General features: G+C 45.7%; 6 protein-coding genes across 6 annotated transcripts; 2 read left to right on the top strand and 4 right to left on the bottom strand.

Moving 5' to 3' along the window:
* Window positions 1–475: 475 nt before the first annotated feature.
* DFJ58DRAFT_729328 (uncharacterized protein) lies at window positions 476–1,929 on the bottom strand (the record flags this gene model as incomplete). Its single annotated transcript, XM_041385734.1, has 2 exons — window positions 476–1,593; window positions 1,644–1,929. The coding sequence occupies 2 exons, from the start codon at window positions 1,927–1,929 to the stop codon at window positions 476–478; spliced, it is 1,404 nt and encodes a 467-aa protein (XP_041242671.1).
* Window positions 1,930–6,455: 4,526 nt separating this feature from the next.
* Window positions 6,456–6,910, top strand: DFJ58DRAFT_729326 (uncharacterized protein; the record flags this gene model as incomplete). The annotated part of the gene is made up of 2 exons (XM_041385733.1): window positions 6,456–6,555; window positions 6,606–6,910. 2 exons carry the CDS (start codon window positions 6,456–6,458, stop codon window positions 6,908–6,910), a joined length of 405 nt encoding a protein of 134 aa, XP_041242670.1.
* Window positions 6,911–9,508: 2,598 nt separating this feature from the next.
* Window positions 9,509–13,419, bottom strand: DFJ58DRAFT_716846 (uncharacterized protein; the record flags this gene model as incomplete). Its single annotated transcript, XM_041384271.1, has 13 exons — window positions 9,509–9,592; window positions 9,884–10,140; window positions 10,191–10,305; window positions 10,327–10,393; window positions 11,191–11,303; window positions 11,337–11,451; window positions 11,479–11,810; window positions 11,853–11,862; window positions 11,931–12,253; window positions 12,308–12,766; window positions 12,816–13,133; window positions 13,186–13,271; window positions 13,341–13,419. The coding sequence occupies 13 exons, from the start codon at window positions 13,417–13,419 to the stop codon at window positions 9,509–9,511; spliced, it is 2,358 nt and encodes a 785-aa protein (XP_041242669.1).
* Window positions 13,420–14,057: 638 nt separating this feature from the next.
* On the bottom strand, window positions 14,058–14,513 carry DFJ58DRAFT_729323 (uncharacterized protein; the record flags this gene model as incomplete). Its single annotated transcript, XM_041385732.1, has 3 exons — window positions 14,058–14,328; window positions 14,380–14,436; window positions 14,485–14,513. 3 exons carry the CDS (start codon window positions 14,511–14,513, stop codon window positions 14,058–14,060), a joined length of 357 nt encoding a protein of 118 aa, XP_041242668.1.
* A 185-nt stretch (window positions 14,514–14,698) lies between these two features.
* On the top strand, window positions 14,699–16,573 carry DFJ58DRAFT_842503 (uncharacterized protein; the record flags this gene model as incomplete). Its single annotated transcript, XM_041392844.1, is given in 9 exon segments — window positions 14,699–14,816; window positions 14,866–15,029; window positions 15,088–15,241; window positions 15,310–15,701; window positions 15,721–15,794; window positions 15,834–15,909; window positions 15,959–16,111; window positions 16,272–16,342; window positions 16,372–16,573. The coding sequence occupies 9 exon segments, from the start codon at window positions 14,699–14,701 to the stop codon at window positions 16,571–16,573; spliced, it is 1,404 nt and encodes a 467-aa protein (XP_041242667.1).
* A 3,249-nt stretch (window positions 16,574–19,822) lies between these two features.
* DFJ58DRAFT_842501 (uncharacterized protein) lies at window positions 19,823–21,444 on the bottom strand (the record flags this gene model as incomplete). Its single annotated transcript, XM_041392843.1, has 6 exons — window positions 19,823–19,955; window positions 20,012–20,347; window positions 20,438–20,667; window positions 21,060–21,110; window positions 21,257–21,355; window positions 21,418–21,444. The coding sequence occupies 6 exons, from the start codon at window positions 21,442–21,444 to the stop codon at window positions 19,823–19,825; spliced, it is 876 nt and encodes a 291-aa protein (XP_041242666.1).
* Window positions 21,445–22,535: the final 1,091 nt, after the last annotated feature.

Genomic DNA, 22,535 nt, shown 5'->3' with positions numbered 1-22,535 from the left:
GTGCACGACGTTTGGAATATAAACAGAATGATAGTCGTTGTACTTAGCATTTTCGGTGGTAAGGTATTCTTTGGCCTCAGGCCTTGTTAGTTTGTCAAAGGTGATAATGGTTCTCCCATCTGCGTGTGGGAGACTGTGATAAGGAATACTTCCTTGTTTTGAAACAGGTGGGGGTGAGGAAAGGTTAAACATATTGACGTCTTCCTCGCAATGCCCGACTCCCGCGTCGTCGAGTTCAGAATAGGCAGGGGCAGGATTGGACTCAAAAGGGCAAGAGGGCATTAGCGAGGGCATATATTCATCATCAGGGAACAGGCTGGTCTTAGAATTAGGCGGGGCTACTAGAAATGCGCTTGACGGGAATGCAGAGGTCATATTTGGGTGCACAGACCCGTCGTCTTGTGGCGTAGGTCAAAGGAAGTAGACATTAAATGAGCCGTCGTCATTTGAAGTGCTGTCCCAAGAAGGTGAAGTTTCAGGGGGGGGTAAACTCGTTATTAGAAGCTGGTGGTGGCGTGGAAGTGATGGACGAAGGAGACTGTACCTGTTCTGCCTCTTTTTTATTCTTTTCTTCCTCTTGATAGGTACTGATTGTCTCCAGAGACTCGGCAAGTCCTGCTCGTGTTATAATGGTGGTGAGTGCATCATAGAAGCTCATCACTTGGACAAGCTCACCCTCTGGTCTCCCAAAGGGTCTCTCACTTGGCTCATCAGGTGGACGCAACTCAGAAGTGTCGATAGTGGGCTCAGTTTGAGGTGCCGAAAGGTCGTTTTCGTTAGTATTGTCCAGAGCCGTCTCAGCTAGGAGTGATAATCCGATCTCGGCGATTCTGGTCTCATGAGTAGTTACCGTCTCTCCAATGGAGGCAATGGGTGGGATCAATGACTCATTGGCGCTATCTCGGCTCTCTGAAACTGAGGGTATGTTTGAGACTTTAATTTGATCAGAGATTGTATTAGAAACATCAGGTGGCGCAGTAGAATAAAGTCCAGCGGTGTTGGACATGATAGAAGGATTGAGTAGACCAGGAGGACAAAGTCCAGAAGTGAAGGACACGTCGAGTGGCATAAACAAATTAAAGAGAAGTCCAGGGATAATGGACGCAGTAGCAGGAGTGATTGAGTCAAAAGAATGAGGTCCAGCAGTAATGGATGCGGTAGTAGGAGTGATTGAGTCAAAAGAACGAGGTCCAGCAGTAATGGACGCGGTAGAAGGAGTGATTGAGTCAAAAGAACAAGGTCCAGCAGTAATGGACGCGGTAGTAGGAGTGATTGAGTCAAAAGAACAAGGTCCAGCAGTAATGGACGCGGTAGTAGGAGTGAATGAATCATAAGGACGAGGTCCAGCAGTAATGGACGCAGTAGTATGAGTGATTGAATCATAAGAACAAGGTCCAGCAGTAATGGACACGTCAGACGGCGTAAACGAGCCAAAACGAGGTGCAGAAGTACTGGATGAATCCGTCAGAGTTTGAATTTGGGTGGCATAAGGAAAAAACTCACCGTCCCTTCCAAACCATTCTCCTCCTCCAACTGCTCTGTCCTCCAGCGCATGAGATCCGTTATTTTCTATGCCGGAGATAGTTTGAGGTCCTGGGTCATCATTACCCAAAAAACTTCAAGGTCAGAGTAGAGAAACTCACTGCCTAAGTCACTGTCTCCAACTGGGTTCAGTTCAGGTCCAGGCGCCACAATAGAGCCTTCCTGGCTGTCAGAAGAGGATTCCAATAGAACAGGAGAGTAGGGTGGTGAAGGAATAGAGGCCGCTCCATCAGAGGGTGAGTCCAATAAATGGGAGAAGGGAGTTTGTTGGAATGAGAGTGTTAGCGCGTCACTCTCAATGGACGTGGTAAACCGGAAGTTCCCGGGGTTCTGAAAAAGGAAGTCTGCTAGTTCAGCGCGGGTCTCATTGAACGCGTTCTGTGGCATCGTTTGGTGGTCTGTGGACCTAAGTCCTTTTTGGATTGTGGGTGTGGTTTGGTTTGGTGGGTACCTTGTGCTGTGTGGTGCAGTCACGAGGCCAAAAGGGTCTGGGCGTAAAACTGAATCTGTGGCCCTTTTTATATTATTTTGAATTTCTTTTATCTTTTTCTCGTCTGTATCAGTCAGCACATTGCTGACATATTTCTTACAAATCAAGTGCTCGTCTTGGAGCATGTTTTCAAATTTAGTGGTTGCGTGAGTTAAATTGCCAGCGGTTGGATTAAACAAGTAAGAATATTCAAAATTTGGACTTAATTTGTTAATTCCATAGAAAAAAGTACTTTCACTCATGTTGCCGATCCAAGTGGACGGCTCGAAGTCCCAATTGGGATCGTTTCCGTCGGGTGTGCACAATAATTTGTACCGAACCTCTAAGTCAAGTGGATCTTTAAACAATAGCCAGGTACCGTCTTTTCTTTCATCTATGGACACATAATTTCCCCTTTGCCACGGCCGACCCAGTGTCAATTATAGCACTAATAGCCTGCCCATCGCAGTGCATAGCTATTTTAATTAGTAAGCCTCGCATTTTAGTCCACACTGAGTGGGCTTCTATTTTAGGGTCAGTCCCTAAAAACTTTGGTTTTATTGTGTTTGCCAGGATTCCACTAAGCTCACGTGACGTTCCTAGCAATTCTCCCACCTCTAAACAGATGGGAGTCTTTAGAACTGATTCTATTATCTTTTCTGGCTTGATTTTAGCCGCTAAATCAGAGATGCGTTGACGTGTCGGATTTTTCCGGTCAGGGTTTGAATTTGATTTGTGCGTGTTTTCTTTGGCTTTCTTGCCTTCCTCTTGCTTTCCTTCCTCTACATTGTCCATGATGATGTCGTCGCTGTCCCAGCCCTTATCTCTTGCCTTACCTTTTGCTTTTCCCTCTGACCTGCTTTCTTTAGGTGCTGTGGGCGTTGTTTCAGGCGCTTTGGACTTAGGTGTGGGGTTTTCTCTCTTCTTGGAGACTTAGGTGCGTTCTCTCTCCCTCCCGGTTGCTCACTCGGTCTCTTCAGACCCTTGTTTTGCGCAGGTGGGAATACATTATCGAACCTCTCTTGCCTTCCCTGCGTTGAGTTTCGCGTTGTTCTCTCAACAGGGAACGCGTATAAATCGGCGTCGCTTTCGTCTTCGTCTAGCTCCTCAAATCAGCTACTTTCATTATCCGACTCTTCTGTCTCTGTGTTGGAGCTCTCATATGGTTCAAGGTACACGCTTTTAAACCTTTCTTTTTCGTTTTCTTACTTCTCTCAGGACTTAGTGGATCCTTGGCATGCACCTTTATAAAGTGTGCTACTGGCACTTGGTCTTCTCTATTAATGGCCTCGATAATGCTCTCCTCTGGGAGCCTTCTGACCGGTCTTCCGTCTGCTCTTCCAATTCATCCTGAGTTCATCTTTGCTAACTTGCCCTTGGCTATAAGTTTGCCTATCTGGGGGCACATGGGTATACCATGCCCTTTATCTCCACACCCAAAACATATTCTCTCCTCAATGGATGTGTTTGGCGGCTGGTAGAATCTTGTTCCGGGCTGCGCTCTAGTTCTCCCTTGAGTAGTACTACCTTTTTGTCCATTTTGCATACTCTGTTGCCTGTATTCTGTACGAGGAGCGCTGTCTCCCTTTTTAATAGGAGCCGCTATCATTTCTTTAATTGTGGGATCAATACGCGTGGCTCTATAGTAAAGCAGAGCATAATCTGGATCCTCAAGGGATATTGCATTTAGTTTCTAATAAGCCCTTCCATTTCATCTAGTGGCTCAACTCCGGTTGCACTTTCAGTAGACTTTGGTGTGATAGGGGCTAGTTTCGATGTTTTCGACTTATTTTCCCGTTTATCTTTACGGGCTGTTTTCTTAGTTCCCTTCTTAGTATTTTGGGTCCTTTGTGACTTATGATTCTTCAGAAAGAACTCCTGTTCTGACTTGCTTGAGTCAGAATCTGAGCTGTTTTCTGAAGTCTCCTCAGTTGATGAGTCTGTTTCGGTGTCCGTGTCAAACCTATCTCAGTGTAAAAGCTTCTCAGCTGCTGCGGTTACTTTGTCTACTGGGAAGGCTTGGGAAAGATCTCTGTCTGGTTCTCTTGACATCAGACGGGATTCAATCTTAGCTCGTAGTTTCTTGTATATCCCTTCCCAGAAGTAGCTTGCATATTCTTCTTTTGTTAATTTATTGGCTTGCTCTAGCCATCCTCCTATGCGGATAAATCCTCTTATGTACTTCTTCCAAGCTGTAAGACTAGGTATTTTCTTATCCCACATGGTCTTTACGTAAGATATCACACACGAGATATTTTGCGCTTTGCTCACAAACGAGATCTCATGCTTGGAATCGGGTGCACAGGACTTGTTACTATTGCTACCTCGCCTTTTCGGTCCGAAATGTTTGATGACCTTGTCTCAAAAGAGTGGTATGTCCTTTCGGATATCGACAAAGAGGAAGATGAAGGTCCCACGAAATTGAAGAAGTTCTTTCTCTAGTCATCTAGAGGTGAACATCTGTTTTTCGATACTCTTTTTACCACTTATACCCTTTTTTAACAGTAAGCATATATTTTCGAAAATTCCTATCCCCGTTTTTCATATTTCAACTCCGTTTTTTGATCCAGCGTGTTATTTCCCGTCACGGCTCTTATTCGTTCATGCCACACATCAAATAAATTCAAAAACACGGACCCTCCAAGTCTCGACTCTATCTACTTGTACTTGTATCGCCATTCTCGTCTCGATTTTGTTTCTAGCGTCCGACACAGGGGTTGATTATATACCTTCTTTCCTTGTTCCTTGGTTAGTTTAAAACAATTTGATTCTGTATACTGAGTCTACGGTATGATTTGTGTCTGAGAGTTAGCGTGCTTGTGTAGCGTGTAGCATGAAATGTGTAGCGTGAATCGTGTCTCCCTTCCTGTAAAAGAGAGAGGAAAATAGTATGGGTTAAACTTAGTTAGAATAGCTGATAGATTATATAATCAACCCCTGTAAGGTAGTATATAATTGAATAAATGTTTCTTAGTCTTACTTTGAGGCTAATGAATTGCCTGTACTTAGGTTCTTACTTAATCTCACACTGTTTGAGATGAGTGAAGGTGGGAAGTGCTCCATTTATTACATGGCAAAATTGGGCTCCTTATATACCTTTTGGAGGCCCTGATTACAAAGCATGAATCATCACATGGATTGGTAAGAATGTGCTTACTAACAATGCCATTTGGTGTGTTGAGTCAGCCTGTTTACTAATTTACATTATAAATACAGTGTAGTTTACAAAGCATGACGAATCATGGCATGAGTCATCACATGGATTGGTAAGGATGTGCTTACTAACAATGCTATTTGGTGTGCTGAATCAGCCTTCTTACTAAGTAGCTTATAAATACAGTTAGAAATCTTACAAAGCATGACAAATCATGACAAAACATGATGAGTCAAGCTCAATCTTTACAAATCATGATATCTACCAGTCACATGACATGCTTACAAACATGCTTGGTGGCTGAAAAGAAAGTCTGTTGGCTGAATATGCCTGAGGAAAATAGAAAGAGATGGAATGTCATAGAACAAAATGGAAATACATGGAAAAATGGAAGTGAAGATTGAAAGTGAAAATACTAGCTAATAACTAAGGGGAAAATGATGGGGTAACTTGGTGATAGGATACAGTAGGTTCTATTATACCTTCCTTATCACACCTCTTGTGTATCTGTCATGGTATGAGTTGCATACCATGCATGACACCGAGTCATCAAGTCTTGGGGGATCATCTGTGATGCATGCATCAATGGAGATGACTGTACCTTCCATAAGTGCTTCTTCAGTCTCGGCATCGACATTTTGATCTGACTCTCGATATTTCAGTATGGCACGCTAAATGATGCCTCGTACTATGGCATGACAATGTATGACACGCAGCCTCAGGCCATGCACGGCACCCATGCCATGTATGGTGGACAGGCTCATCCAATGTATGGCGCACAAGGACCAGCATATGACGCACAGGGCACCAGTCATGCATTACTCGCCAGAAATTCCTGCCTCACTGGGTCTGATGCATTGCTTCACTCTCAAGGAACTGCGTTCCCAATGCAGATGAGTAACTACACCGATTTCGGCATCCCTCCTTCTAATTCGTTCATGCGAGGCGCCATCACCCCCGAGTTTTTGTTTGATCAGGGATTCCAGGCTGCAAATTGGAACAACCAGGCCTGGAACATGAACAATCCAGCCTGGAATTTTGGTGGTGGAGTAGAAGGCACTCCCTGAGGGGGGTGGCGCCTGTCAGACATCTTGTCCCCTGTCTCCGCTGAACGAAGCAGCCTGCAGGACTCACTCCCTACTCTGCCTTCTCCTGAGCCCGATCCTGAGTACAGATGATACCTGTCTCCCTTCCATTAGCAAGGCTGCCACGACGACTGGCAGGAGGGTTGTCTAGAAGGGCACCAAACAGAAAAAGGGAGATGGCCAGAAGTGTCCTAACACCAAGTCAATGGTTGGGCGGTCTGCAGCCAGACCCTCCACTGAAACAGCAACACCTGGCCAGGCTAAATCCTCTTCCAAGAAGCCGTCTGTTGCTAAGCCATCACCTGGTCAGGCTATACCCTCCACTGAAACGGCCGCTCAGTCCTCCTCTGCCCAGCGCACAACCAAAAAAAGCAGCTGCCTGCTGCTAAGCCGTTGGCTGATGAGGCTGCCGCTACCACAAGGAAGCCCTCACCCGGTCCTTCACCCAACCCTATCGTCAACATAACTGGTGGTGCCTCCGGTGCTTCATCATCAGATAGCTTGATGAACACCACTTTGGACACTGAAGTACGCAGAAAGTGCGTGTCAATCAAATCTAGACGCAACGACCTTGCAGATGCTATTGGGACTAACAGTGTCTCGTTCTTCACTGGGAAGGAGAATTTATTGGAGGCCGAAGCACCTCGCTCGTCAAAGTGACCTGCGCAAAGTGAGGCTTCCAGTGCTCCCAAGTATGTTTGATTTAGCTTTGCTTACTTTGCCTCACTGACGTACTTCAGGAAAAAGCGGACCAAGGCATGATTGGCTAGGCACTGCGTAATGACTCGTCGTACAATAGCATCTTGATAGCATCCTTTGATAATTTGTATTGAATGCTGTGACTTATGAGATCATCTTGACAATATGTATTGAGGACCCTGACTGACGAGATGAGTTATAGCATAAGCACATCTAATGATCTGACTTAAACATCTGCTAGCAAGGTAAGGACTTCGCGAATTTTGAGTGGAGAGTTCATGTGATCCCTGTTGAACGTTTGAACTATGACACGTAGGGACTTAGCAAATTTAGGTAGTGCGTCACGGACTGTGCAAGTTTTAAAACAAACAAATTTCTGTATTACAATGCCATATGTTCAATGATCACACTAATACAGGCCATCTACCATAGGGCATTGTAGTACTAGCACGTGGCCCATAGTAAATGGGCAATACATTCATTGGTAGTGGTGGGATGCTAATGATACTGGTGGTGATATATAGTACAATAGCGCATCAATGGTGCTGGGGATGCATCAAGGAGCGGGCCATGGGAAGTGGCAGGATGCGTGCAGCCACTTCCCAGTACCCATTGGAAGTGGCGGGATGTGATATATATAGTACAATGGTGGCCGCAGATGCATCAATGGTGGCGGGAATGCATCACAGAGTGGGATGCTAATAGGGTGGTATATATAGTATAATAAGGTATCGGGGATGCATCAATGGCGGGGATGCATCAAGCGCGGGATACCTGCAGCGCCATGATTAGTAAGGCTGAGGTGATGTCATAATGCATCAGGAATGCATGATACCAATGATGCATCTGTAATGCATCATAATGCACCATACATTAGCAGCCCTAGCATTGTAGCATGAATGCATCACTACTAACCCTACAGTTTCAATGCTTTGTTGCATCAATATGACAGGGACGCCTGTGGTTTGTTTGAAGGTGCACGACGATCACAACATCCTGTTTCATCAAAACGATCCAAAGAACATAACCCAAAAGCACCAAGGCAAGAAGTCCACACGCAGGCCTGACGTCGTCATCATCTCCTGCACAGGTGCTAAGAATGTGCAGAAGCAGGCAGGTCAGGCCTACAAGGACAAGGAAGCATGGGAGAAGCCCACCAAACAATTCCAATGGACGGATGTTCGATCAACGGTAGAATTCAAACACAACAAGATTCGGACTGGTCTTTCAAAGCCACCTGCAACTTACACAGCGAAGGCTTACGATGTCCCTGAAGCGAAGAAGTATATGAAGTATCGTAGGAAAACAAACGACACCACTGAGCCAACAGGCTCGATGCCTTTGCCTGGCAGTGGCGCTGCTACGAGCTCACACCAGACATCAGCTGCACGTAAGCTATCCTGTCAACGTGCACAACTAATGGTCCTTGCTGACATATGGGATGCAGGAGGACATTCGAAACAGTCTGGGTCACTGAACAAGAAGAAGTGCGGCTCTAGTCAAGCACCCGACGGTCACAGCAGCAAGAAACTCAAAGTCGATGGTAATGGGGGGGAACCTCCCAAGCCGCCCAAAGACCCACAAGACATTCATCCCATTGTCCAGAATGGTTTGTATGCTGCGGAGTTGTTCGCGGCTCATATCGTGCAGGAGAACATTATTACCTATGTGGTGAATGGTAAGTCGATGAAGTGCTGCAGATATCTTGTGAAATTGATCACTCGTACCAGACGACATGGTTTACATGTGGTATTTTGATTGGCAGGACACGATTCAATGCTCCGGCATCAACTTTGTGCAAGACCTTCCACGGTTCATGGTTTTGCTGCTTGCTATCCAGCGAATGCCATTCACAGAATGGGGCTACAATCAGGCATTCGAGCCTAAGGATGGATCTTCTGGTGAGGTTCGGGTCCCGGATGAGGACATCGGAGAGGTCAACCTTGAATTCGATTTGAAGTCTGACAAGTGTACCACTCACTTCAGTCTGCGTGCGACCACCGTATTTCCAGTCAAAAGCAAGAAGCTGTCGGCTCTGGTGCCGAGTCTTCCTCATCATAACCCTCACAACATTACCAACAAGCTGGTTGCGAAGCTCTATTGGCCAGAAGAAGAGTGCGAGAGCGAGGTTGAAATACTCTGAAAAGTGTATGAGATTGTGAAGAGGGACGAGGAGGGCGAGGTGAAGTATCACGTCCCAGAAATGGTCTGGTCCCACAAGTTTGAGGATACGTCCACGGCGAAGATCAGGAGGGCGTTAGGACTTAAGGACGCTGAATGAGGCAGGCACGTCCTGTACATTATCGTATTCAGAAAGCTCAACCCAATCACGGACCTGGACGACAAGGAGTTCCTCGCCGCATGGTGGCACATTGTCGTCTGTATGTGTTCCTTTATTGGTTACTGATACCTGCAGCACCAGGTCACTATGCCCTCTGGGGAGAGAAGGTCCATCACCGCGACGTCAGCCCTAGCAATCTCATGGTCTACAAGACCAAAGATGGTCGATATATTGGGGTCCTCGACGACTTCGACTTATCATTGACTCAAGATATTCCCTCAGGCCAGGAGCGTACAGGAACAGTACCTTTCATGGCCATCGAACTTCTCACAAAGGAAGCCATTGAAGGTCAGGTCAAACACCTGTACCAGCACAACGCACATCAGGAAAAAACAAAAATCGTAGGAGATTGGTGATGACTATGTAGCACTACATAGCCACCATAGCTCTATGTACTTCGTGTAGCCACCACCCAGACTATGTAGAGCTACAGCAAGTGCCAGTAGTAACCTGGAGTCACAGTGGCAAAAGTCAATTCAGTAGTACATAGTACTATGCGCTAAGTAGTAGCAAAACTAATTAATAGCGGTGATGCAGAATGTATCAAGGTCGATAAAGGAATTTAAATAGAAATCACTTGCCAACTCGTATACATTTGCGCTCGTCCATCCAGGATCCACAGAATGTCCCATCTTTGGAATCAGATGGCATGGACAAGCAATTTCATCGACATGTATCATGGCTGCATTCTGGTGCAGTCGACGAGTCGAACGTGACACCTGGTGCAGGCCAGAGGAGGGGTCTGGCTCCCTAAATGGAGTGAACCACTCGATATAAGCCAGGGCTCTGGAGTAAGTTCCAAACTGACAGGGCAGAGTGAAAATGACATGAACTTGTGCCGCTCGCACACCTGGTACAGTATCCATTTCCATTTTTTGACGGCCAGTAACGGTCACTCACCTTCTAACATGTGCGTTTGAATGCCGTTGCTCACCAGGGCCATATCAAACTTAGCGGGGGATCCAGGTTTCCAGCCACGTCCAGGACACACTTCAGGTGTGGCTCTAACATGCCACTGCCTTGGTGATTCACTGACCTGTGGATCAGGTGGAGCAATGATTACAACTTGTTGAAAAACGTCGAAATGGTCTTGTGGACCGGGGCTGATTGTCATATACCATATATCCAGTTACAGATCCGATGATCCGGATCTCAGATCCGATCCAGATCCGATGAACATATCCGTCGTCCGGTCCACAGATTCACTTTGATTCTTATTTCATTTCCTGTTCATATAACTCTAACTATCGTTCATCTCCTTTCGGTATTCCTGTACACCGGTATACCGGTTATCCTTTACTTCCGCTTTGCTTACTGATCCGCTACACTTACGAATCCGCTTTTACTTGTACTTCATTCCTGGTTCATGATTCATGATCCATCCGACTTACCAATACACTCCACTTAGACTTTGCTTATACTTTCGTACATAGCCTCGCACCTTTGCTTATTGATCATTCCGTTAGCTATCCGTAGTATATAAACCTTTGTATATGCGCTGTAGTAGATCAGTTCGAATATCATCTTAGATTGCACTCATTCCGTCTGGACTCTAAGTCCCTCCGTTATCCGTCTGGACTTGAGTATGCTACTCTTGTCTACTCTGAGACTTAGGATAGATTCCTATAGTCTACATATCCGCCTCTGTCTTCGGACAGTCCTCACCCGTTAGTTTCTAGTCCGGATCCGATCCGGATTAGCCGTTACTCTATATGTTCGATATCTGGAAGTCTTAACGGATCCGTTGCAATACTTATCCGTTGCGATACAAGACTTATCCGTTACAATACTTATCCGTCTCACTAGACGCGATACTTTAGCTCTCTGAAATAAGGGGCAAGACTCGGGAAAGGGGCACAGCGCACGAGCTGAGGCCGAAGCCCTTCGGATCCAATACTACTTGAGTACGGTCTTAACACTGATCTTATTCTGTGGCATGTGCTCACGCAGGAATAAGTCGAGGGCTGGGAGGAACATAGATGCACCATGTGTGGTGACGAGGTGCTGAATGGACTGTCAAGGGTATGCAGGAGTCTTGGTGAGAACATGGAGTGCATGTTGCTGAGTGACAATGGGAGGTGTCAGACATACATTGGCAGGGACAACACCAGGTTCTTCCATCTCAGAGTCTGAATCAGAATCATAACCGCACTCACGACTTCTACAATTGTTTGGTCCCATCTGAGACCGTTCCAACAGCCAATCCAGGTAGGAACCACGGAGGAAGACTGCTTCCTGGCGCTGAAGCCATAGGGCCATCTGCTCCTCATAGTCGCGCTTATTACTGGCATGATAGGCTTCTTTGGCAAAGTCGATATGCAGTCGTTCTGGAAGCTCGGTGTTGAAGCCATCAGTAGTGCCAAACAGCAAGATTGAGTGAACATAGTGTGAGAGTTGATGCAATTTTGGAATGTTGAAATGCTCGCAAACCTCAAGCTCTTGCAGGATGTCCTTGTTGGTATGAAATGTTGTAAGGGCGCTTTGCAAACTGTCGAGTGATTCAGCTGTGTGCACTCGAAGCTGCGCATAGTACGAAAAATCTAGAATAGCTCACGCAACTACTAACACTTGACTGGCAAACAATTGAAAACAAACATGTCAGTGCGGCACCAATTTTGTTCAGTCCTAATTGAAGCTTACCTTGGAATAGCACTGGTCAGCAGCCCAATAAAAACTCGCTGCATCTCTTTGTGCTCTGTACCTGTCCACTGCTTTACTGTAGATATTCCTTTCTTGAAGCGCTGGAGGCCAGGATAATCTGGCATTGCTTTGAAACGAGTGTCCATCTCTTCTTCGCTGATGACATCAAGACACCACTTAACTAGGTGGTCCTTGAAGATCCCTTTGTGGAGCTGGTGTAGGAGGTCGGGTGTGAAGGCCAGGAAAATGTCACAGTGGGGGAGATTAGCCCAGAAAGGAGTGTAGACGGTGTGTAGTCCATACTCGTCAAATTCAGCAGGATGCTGACCATTCTTTTACTTCTCTAATGTCTCCTTTATCAGCTCGGGGTCCCGCACCAACGAAGACAGCGGATCGCCTCTTTCATCTGCAGCCACCAGACACTTCAGACAGCAGTTCTCCTCGCAACATGCAACAAGACATTGCTCTGGAAAGTCTGCTACATAAGCAGCCAGGATTGGGTATACTCGACGCACGAAGGAGTCAGCACACACCATATTCACACCGTTTTCACCTGCTGCAACAAGGGGTTGAAGGAGCAGGGTCATGCAATGGTGGAATAGCCAGTAACCAGCAAGGGAGCACGCATCTGACGAAAAACAATCAAGTTTTCCTGCAGGTAAGTATCCAATCAGGATGGTTGCTCGTGCTGATGTCTGCCGCCATTTTTCTTTTGCAATGTTGCCAATAGATAGGTACACAGGCCACACTGATTTGTCGCCTCGGAATCGAGACAGACATGTTTTGTCTGAGGTGAGAATGATTGGTGCGATGGTTGCTCCTTTCGGCAACATTTTCTGGACAGGTCAGTACCTGTTATTTTCGCTTTTTTGATGAGGTACTTACTTGCTTGTCGCACCACCAATCTGCAGTCCACATGTCATCAATCACTCGGTGAAGTCCTGCGGAGTCCGTGTATGCTTGTGCAGGTGCATACACCATATGATCCTTGGATAAAGGGTTGCTGATCAGGTCTTTGATGCACTCCACAGGATCCCGCATCCAAAGTTCGACCTCTTCATGCAATGGTTCACCCTTCTCATCTGTTTGATTTCCCTGCACACTAATCTTCTTGCAACTCCAGGCAGCTCCATGCGGAAGTTCATCGACCATCTGGAGGAATGATTGGTTGTTGTGAAATGACGGTTGCATTCGGTTTTGTGTCTATCACACCGGTCAGTACTACGTTTTTTTCAGTGGTGAATGGCAAACTTACTATTGGTAACTTCAGAAAGTCATCGGTTTGGGTCTGCCCAAGGCTTTTCATAAGCCACTCAGCCAGTCCCCATTCTTCCCTGGTGACTGAAGTTAATGATCTTGCGGAGGTGATGAACTCAACAGGGTATGTACTCGTCACAAAATGGGGCCCACTTGCTCTCACCCATGCCTTCATTATACTTCTGATATCTTTCAAAACCAGTCTCCCCCTCCCCCTGCGTCCATCCAGCATCAGGACCTTGCTTGAAATATCGCCGTCCACTATTGATTATGACCTGGCTGGTTTTGTTGATTGGAAGGACAATCCATGATGAAGTTCATTTGCACCAGGTTCATTTGTGCCAGTTTTGTTGATTGGAAGGACGATCCATGAAGTTTGTTTGCGCCAGGTTTGTTGATTGGAAGGACGATCCATGAGGTGTGTTGGAGGTGCATTGTTTGTTCAAGTCCTTTTTTATTTATTTTTTAGCTTCAATTTACGGCCTGGTCTAGACTCGCACCGCATGGTGCATAACCCTGGACCCTGGTCTTGCTACCAGGCGTGCCCTCATGATTCTAACCCAGTCAATTCACCGATATCAGTAAGTTCACTGCCCCACCCAGTTACTTCGCTAATATCAGTGAGTAACATGTACCGTAATTTTTTTACACTAGTTTCATAATACCATAACTCCACCCAGTTACTTCGCTGATGGAGACTGGCCCAGTTACTTCGCTAATATCAGTAAGTTCACCTCATGACATACTTCACTGATGGAGACTGACCCAGTTACTTCGCCAATATCAGTAAGTTCACCTCATGACATCTATGACATGTACCATAATTTTTTTACACTAGTTTCATAATACCATGGGCAGCCAGAAGTAACTCTAAAAGTTGGGCTCGCTTCGCTTCAATTCTGCATCCCAGCGCTTGCCGACAATTCTTCGCAAGCTTGCTTGTAAGATACTAATATTTGGGCCTGGTGCAATTTCTGATAGCTGCTGTTTTTTTGCTTGCTCACAGGCGTTCACTTCTGCCTCCCAACGTTCCACAATGAGTCTGTGCAAGTATGACTGGGAGACTGAGATTGGGCCGGGTGTTTGACGAAACGGAGGCAGCGGGAACATAAGTTCTGCATCAGTCGCTTCGAGTTTGGGCCTGCAAGCCAGTGAGTATTTGGGCTGGGGGTAATGGGGACGGGTAACTCACCTTTTGACATTCATTTTCTCATCTTTAGAGGCGGCATCTTTGTGACCAGGGTTAGGGCTGTAAGATTTGTCAGAGTGTGGTGAGTCTTTGAATCAAACTCCATACCATTTTTTTGTTAAGTTGAGGGTATCCATGACAGTGAAAATATATTATGACGGTACGTTTAGACCTTTTTATTGTTCCTCTCATTTAACACAGCTTTTAGCCGTCTCAACAAGCCCTGGAATCAACGAACTATCAAGGTTCAATTGTGAGTTGTTTGTGTCCCTTCACAGTGTTATAAATGTTGCTGACCTGTGGAGTAATCATTCTAATGATCATGGCACTTTGTAAGGCTGCCTCCAAGCAGGTAAAAGCCAAGCCCGCCTTGTCACCACCACAGGTGCGCACCGCGAGTGGTCGAGAGTGGCGACCAACTGAAAGAGAAAACTACCATCGTAAGTACTGGAATATTATGTTTTGCTCACTCACAATCTTGCTCTACAGTCTTCAAATCTCAACATGTTGCCCGTCGCCAAGAAAACAAGGAAAACAAGTCAGACAAGCAGAAGAAAAAGGCACTGAAGGTAGCCTACCAAGACCATCCTGACATCTTTGAGCAAGAGCCTTCGGAGCTGCATAGTGACATCGACATGGAAGAAGACATGATGGTTTGATCTTCTGTCTTCTTTCTTAACTTAAATCAATCACTGACAACTCTTCATTCAGTTCTCCGATCACAGCATCGAAACAAAATTGTCCAACGCTAACGTCTTAATGTTCAGCCAAGGGAAAATTCCCCCAAGGTGGCGCCACACTGACAGCACACACCGCAGCGCACACCAGCCTACTACTACTGACCGGAACGTGAAAGGACTAAAGGGTATGTGTCTACTCCATAAACTGTAGTACGAGATAACTAATATACCTCCGTTTAACATTATTGAGCAGCACCATCGAGGAATACCCATCTCGATGACACTGGTAATGTTGACGAGTCTGAGTCTGAGTTGGACAAGGATGACAATGACAATGACACCATGTTACCTACAGCTCAGGGGATCAAACGACCATTCGACATGACATCAGAGGATGCCATGGTACTACCAAAGATGAGAAAAAATGTGCATGGTTCACGTCAACGTGCCAAAGCGAGCGATTTCGACGACATCTCCAAAGAGATTCTCTCAACGGCTTGCTCTATTTTTCGGTGTCTAATTGTCACGCAGGCGCCGTTTCCTGATTCTGTTGCTGCCGAGACAAAATTGGCAAAAGAGGCCTGGCATGAGGTGTGCCAAATGAAAGATGTTAATGTCAAACTAACACCTTTAGTAGTCAAAATGGTAAGCAATTTGATCTTAGTATATTCCTGGTCTAATTTGTGTGAAGCTCTTAAAACGCACGTCACATGTGCAAGGCGAACTCAAAATGAAGATGTGATCACTGACTAGTTCATTGTATGGTTTTCGGTCAAGTAATTCTATGGAGGTGGTAAGGAAAAACTGTGATCTGGCAGTGTCATTGAAAGACAGTTCAGTCTTTGTTTTCAAGGTATGCAGTTGGACGGTCTACATAACTGAGTCCTGACACTGGGTAACAGGACTGGTTGAAGAAGAAGGGGATCTACAAAACCGAATTGTTGCAAGAGGGCATCAACATCATGTGGTTCACAAACCGAAGTGACAAGGGCGTCATCTATCATAAGTACTTCAACCCCATACCTGTCAGAGCTGTTGCGCTCATGCTTATGGCTGTGAGCTATGTTTAATATTCTTACATTCAGGTTGATGACGCTGACAATATCTTATAGATCGAATGTTGTATCGACGAGTGGATGCAAGGCCTAAAAGAAGATATCAAGTTCACGTCCGCTACATATGGTTGTCTACAACACTCATTTGGGCTCACTGCAGCGCTTTGACGAGCGCTCTGCGGCTTACAAACTCGTCGATAAAATGTGTACCAATCTGCACGACACAGCTCGGTGTGTTACTGTTATCTCACTCACTCTAGCATTCTAACAGTCAAGCTTCGAAGCTTTCATGCTGGCATTGAATCACTCATACCATTGTCAGCTACATCCCGGGCTAACATCGAGGACGAGGCGTTCAAAGATGCCATTTGGGAGTTCAAGCTTGAGGAGCAGGACAATGTGGAGGCTGGTAGCGAGAGTGGGGAGCTTATAGATGAGCTTGAGGATGGAGAGAAGCATTGAGTAAGAGATTCGTACTATGCTAGCTTGTGTTAGGTATTCAAATTCAGTGGTTGTTGAGTTCTTTTGTGTGCTGTTTGGCTACTGGTAGCTGCACGGTCTGAGAAACTATTGGTTATTTTGCGTGCTACATAGCTGCCAGTAGTAGTGCTCCAACAAGCTACAGTAGTACTTGGTAGCTACTACATGGTTCTATATAGTACAGCGCTGACTACATAGAGGGGACTAGACTATGGAGCTACATGCACTACTCTGCCTATATAGTACTATATAGTCGGCTTGTTTTTTCCTGATGCAGAGTCAGGCTATACTATTAATATTAAGCATAATACTCACTTGTGAGAAACAGTCAGGTTTTGTAAGTTTGTCTCTTAGGGCTTCAGTGCCAATGGTGATGCTTAATGATGCTTAATGCATTCACACGATGCTTAACGCTTCAGACACCTCCTTTTGGCGATATTTGACCAATCTAGGACGAAATACCAATTCTTGGGGTTCCTTTGATTTGTTCCTGTAGCCACCAGATCTATGCATCTAGATCGTGGTCCTGGTGGTTCCTACATTGGGTCAGGATCTTGTGGTCAAAATTTCACTAAGTCATTTTCGAGTCGCAAAGGTAAGCCATTGAAGCTCGTTTCCTTTGATTTGTGTAGTGAGAGGGAATCTACACTTGCATGATTCAAGTCTGGTTCAATGTTCAACCTCAATAAGATATCTCTTAAGTCAGTTTGCAATTTGCAAGTACAGCATTGAATTTCGTATGTCATTAATGAGCAAGGGCAATAAAAATTTAACATATGTACTACCACTATTATACGACGACATGTATATAAAAAACGAGGGACCAGAACACAATAAGTCACAAAAATGATATCATTATGATATCAAACAGAAGGTACTTAAAATGGTGCGAGAGATGTGTCAGTAGACGATTCAATGCATTGAGCAAGCATGGACTTAATAGTCCTATCGCTGAGTTCTCGATCGCTTGTTAATTTGGCCAATTTGGTTCACCTGCGCCATACGGGTGGACTCCTGCCAAATACAACCAGTCTTTCACAGTGTATTTGGATCAGCGGACTCAATAACCTCCATGACCGTGTTGACGGCCTTTGTTGCGCGCTTTTGTTTTACCTTGAGTGTTTTCTCTGGTGCACTATGCTGCACATCTCCATTTTGTGGAGTCTCCGCTGCAGGAGACACAGGAGGTACAGATGGGAGAACCGGGGCAGGGAGTGATGGGGAAGGGAGAACCAGGGCAGGGAGTGATGGGGAAGGGAGAACCGGGGCAGGGAGTGATGGGGAAGGGAGAACTGGGGCAGGGAGAACTGAAAATCTCCATCTCTCTCGTAAGGAGCACTCCCCCAAGACTGACACTGACCATGATCTCATGGCTAAAATCCCATATCGCTCGCTTGTTGGGAAGCTCATGTATATCGCTATCGGGACGCACCCCAACATCACTTACGCAGTTCAACAACTATGTAAATTTCTTGACAATTATGGTCACGCACACTGGGAAGCAGCGAAGCGTGTTGTCCGGTATCTCAAGGGCTCATGGGATCTTAAACTCGTACTCGGTGGCACACAACCAATCCGTTTGACTGGCTACACTGACAGCAACTATGCAAGTTGTGTCGATACAAGATGGTCAGTGGGCGGGTACTGCTTCACTCTCGGCAATGGCATGGTGTCCTGGTGCGTGCGACAACAGAAGACAGTATCATTGTCTACCAGTGAAGCAGAGTTCATTGCTGCTTGCGAGGCTACCCAGGAAATTGTCTGGCTTCATGCCCTCCTACTCGGTATTGATCATGCTCAACCCTCCCCTTCACCATTACATTGCGATAACTTCTTTCCAAAGATCCTTCCTTCCATGCATGCGTCAAACACATAGACATCAAATATCACTATATTCAAGAACGAGTCCACGACAAACAACTCCGTCTCCACTACATCCACACAAAACAAAACATCGCTGATGCTTTCATGAAAGCACTGCCTAAAAAGGACTTCCTGCGACTACGGGACGCACTTGGCCTACGTTGAGGACTCCAGGCAAGGAGGAGTAATATACTTCGTGTTGAGGAGGAGTGTTGGTGCCAATGATGTGAAGCGGAGAGTTAACATTTGGAATATGGTCTCTTTATATACTCTGGTTCAGTTGGTTCCTTCTTTCCTCAGTCCGTTTTATGGGACTGAGGGTACGTCCAATATTATAGTTCTTGCCCACGCATATGCTGACGTGTACCCTAGTCTGACAGTGTTATCTAGATCTAAAAGGTTATGAGTTGGGGCAGGGAGAACTGAAGAAGGGAGAACCAAAGAAGGGAGAATTGGGGCAGGGATAACCGGGGCAGGGATAACCGGGGCAGGGATAACCGAAAGAAGGGAGAATTGGGGCAGGGAGAACTGGGGCAGGGAGAACCAGGGAGTGACGTGGAAGGGAGTGGGAAGGGAGTGACGGGAATGTGAATTGTGGGGTTGCTATAGGTGGCAAAGAAGGTAGCGAGTGCGATGCTGCCGATTGGGTAAACGAATGTGGTGTGATTGGGGACAACTGTAGTGCAGGGGGGAAAGAGTTTGATGAAGACAGGAATGAGCGCAGTGCAGGTGGCGTCCCGCAGGTGGAAGTGCCTGGAGATCCATCGAGTAAGGGGCTGAGAAGAGGCGGTGGATTTTCCCAATACGGCGCGTCAAATGAGGCCTTTGGAATATCATTGAGGAAGGAACTGGATGATTCTGTGGGATCTTTTGTGAATGAGACGTCTTGGAGGCTGTATCCATTGGATGACTGCAGACCGACATTGGGGAAGAAAGAAACGGATGGGTCATGAAGGTTGTAGCGCTCAGTGGAAGCAGGGGGTGCAGATAAAACCAGAGGCAGTGATTGTGTAGCCGGAGGTGTTGTGGTAAGTGCATCTGGCTGAGAGCAACCAGAATCGAGTGACTGGGAAGTGGATGGGGCAGATGGCATACTACTAGATGCTAAAGCATCATAGTCGAGTGCACGTGTCTTCCTGATGTGTGGTGCTATATTTGAAGTTGCAAACATTGAACATCAAGTCTTTGCTAGTATGAGGAAGGCACTTACGAAAAACTGTGCTAATGAAGTCGACATACACCTTCAAGTGTGTCTCATTGAAGTGTGGTGTCGCTTGTTTCCAATTGAGACCAGTTGCATTCACACCTGAATGGTAACTGCAGTGCCTGTGAGATTCCCGCGCTCTCAAGTCAACAACAACAACTTATCTACCTCATAGCATTTATATTTCCGTCCAAACGTGGGTCTGGTCCAGCACTGATCAGACTCCATTCCCAACCTGTCATGTCTTTGATGACTTGCATGAATTGTGAAATCGGACCCATACACTCGGTGAGTGCCCTGTGAAATCACCCATTGAGCAACTTAAAGCGGGAGCATTGTAGAATGGTTCATACCTAGCATATTGCGCATTGGTAGGGGCCCCATCTGTCTTCTTGAGGATTTCTGATGCCTTGGCATCCCGTTCTGCCTGAACCTTTGCCCTACACAAGGCCTTAACATCCTCACTCGCGTCCTCATAAGCTGTGCGTGTCATCAATTTCACAGCTCCCAACTTTTCACTCTTGGTAAGGCTGCCTGAAGCGATGCTCTCCTTCACTTGCGCCTGAACATCATCCGCATACCTCATCTTTGAGAATACTTCAGCCTCTGTGTGGATTCGTGTGCCCTTGGCTTTGTTGGTGAGCATCTGCCAAATTGTTTTGCCCATTGTGTTTACAGCAGAGCAGCCGCTTTTCTGAGAATGGTAGTTAAACCAATTCTTGATTTTCTTATGAAACGGTAGGCGGGTCTAATTGGAACTCATGAAATGATAAACTCACCTTTTGCCTGAGATCAACAGCTGTGCCTTTCGCCTCTTTTGCTCTTCTGACAAGACTTCCGGTGCTTCACCAAAAATTGCAAGTTCCTCAGGAAACCTTCTGAACCACTCTGAGAACACAGGGCCCCAGAATTGCATTACAGACGCCCCGACTTGTGCCTTCAAAAAATCGTTGTACTTTGACTCAAGAAAAGCTTTCTGGTCCAGTGTTGTCCATTCTGCAGGCAGCATCTGCCCCACCGCACCAGTGTCATTTTAATTTAATTTATGAAATGTATGTCATGGCTTACCTCAGTTTTTTTGCCAGTCTTGTCCCAAGTTGGAGAGTTTGCGCCCGCCAACCCAAAATTAAAGTTCAAATGCACACGAGGTCAGTCAGTTGTCCAATCACAATGCATTGGAGCTAAAATTAGGCTCATATAATCATGCTATAATCATCCTCGGTTGAAATTTTCACTCCTGCTTGCTCCACATGACGGACCCTGACACTGCCAACTTGAACTCATACAATGTACCTAAAAATGGATACTTTGGGCCAGTGTCTACCATGAGCGAGCTCACAGCAGCACTACAATTAATTCATGACCAAGGTATGTTACACACACAGATACCTGCCAGCTCACATACTTGAAATTCACAGTCCATGACTCCCCCGGCTCATCTGAAACTGGATACTATGGGCCAGTATTTGCTATGAGCAAGCTTGCATCAGTGCTTCAATTGATTCACGACCAAGATGGTATGTAATTACCTACTAGACCTGCATTATGTATTGACCGATGACACCAAGTAATGACAAAAGCTCACGATGGCTACTCACTTGCCGATGCACCCTTACCATCACCTGGTTTGCAAGGCTGTCCTGCTTGCATCTTCCGTACTCATCGTCAGACTTGTTATGTCTGCTGTGCACAAATTTCTGCATGTGACGCATCATCCTCTACTGAGTCTATGTCACTCACAACAAACACTACAACAAACGACAACTGTGAAAATGACACTGTACATGTTTGATTCAGTATGACATATTTGAAACTGATGCGGGGATCTTGATCATATCAGGTTTTAACATTGCAGCAATGAAAATTCACTTAGGGAGAGTTTAATGGAGTATCTCGTACATACATGTTCACTTATGTACACCGTGTTAAGCTTGAACTTGAGCGCTTGAGCAATAAGACACCATTAATTCATTAAAACACATCATATCTTGAGCATGCAGGTTTCGGTCTGACCAAAAGTATTGATTGATCCATTAACAAGGGTCTTATTCTCTACAAATGTTATGAGTATACACAGTCTCGGACTGTGTATACTCATAACGTTTGTAGAGAATGACCCTCATTGAGGCTTAGGTGTATTGCGAGAATTGTATTACATTTAGTTTTAGTCTGACCATTGCGCAAGTAGCTTTGGTTCAATTGAGTTATGGTCTGACCAGAACCTTCGCACTTCTTTTCAATCAACAATCAACTAAAGTTACATCTCACACCATGCCACGTCCTCCTATACATAAAACAAATGAGGCTAAACTACAAGCCACTCGTGAAAAGAACCAGCACCACTATGCGAAGTACGTTTCTTTAATTAACTGTTTGCGGTGCGATGTTCCTGACTGGGCAACCAATTGAAGAAACAGAGACCATATACTCAAAAGACGACAAGAACTTCGTGTTGAAAAAAATAGGCCATTGTGGGAGACCCGACAGTTTGAGAAGGCAGTTGTGAGAGCCTTGAAAAGCCATGATGATGAAGATGAGAGTGACACTGAGCTGGAGACTGATGAATCTAGTGATGATGAGAATGACACACCGTATGTTTTATAAATAGATACTGATACGACGAACATAAAATTAACATTCAACAGATCAGATCTTCCAGGGTGCCTCTTTGCTCTCAAAGGTATCAAGGACGAGATGTTGTCATTGACCGATGGTCATAAACCCCAGAAATTTGTCGAGGACAACTTCCTTCAATACATCAAAAGCATCAAATACACCGATGACCATGGTGATCATGGTGATGTCACCATTATCTCAAACACAATGCTCAAGGTTCAAGATATTCTAAATCGCACGATTTGTGTGCAAGATCAAATC

Source organism: Suillus subalutaceus, assembly GCF_016647625.1.
Source record: "Suillus subalutaceus strain FC151 chromosome Unknown DFJ58scaffold_71, whole genome shotgun sequence".
Lineage (NCBI taxonomy): Eukaryota > Fungi > Basidiomycota > Agaricomycetes > Boletales > Suillaceae > Suillus > Suillus subalutaceus.
This window is presented reverse-complemented; position numbering and strand designations above follow the sequence as displayed.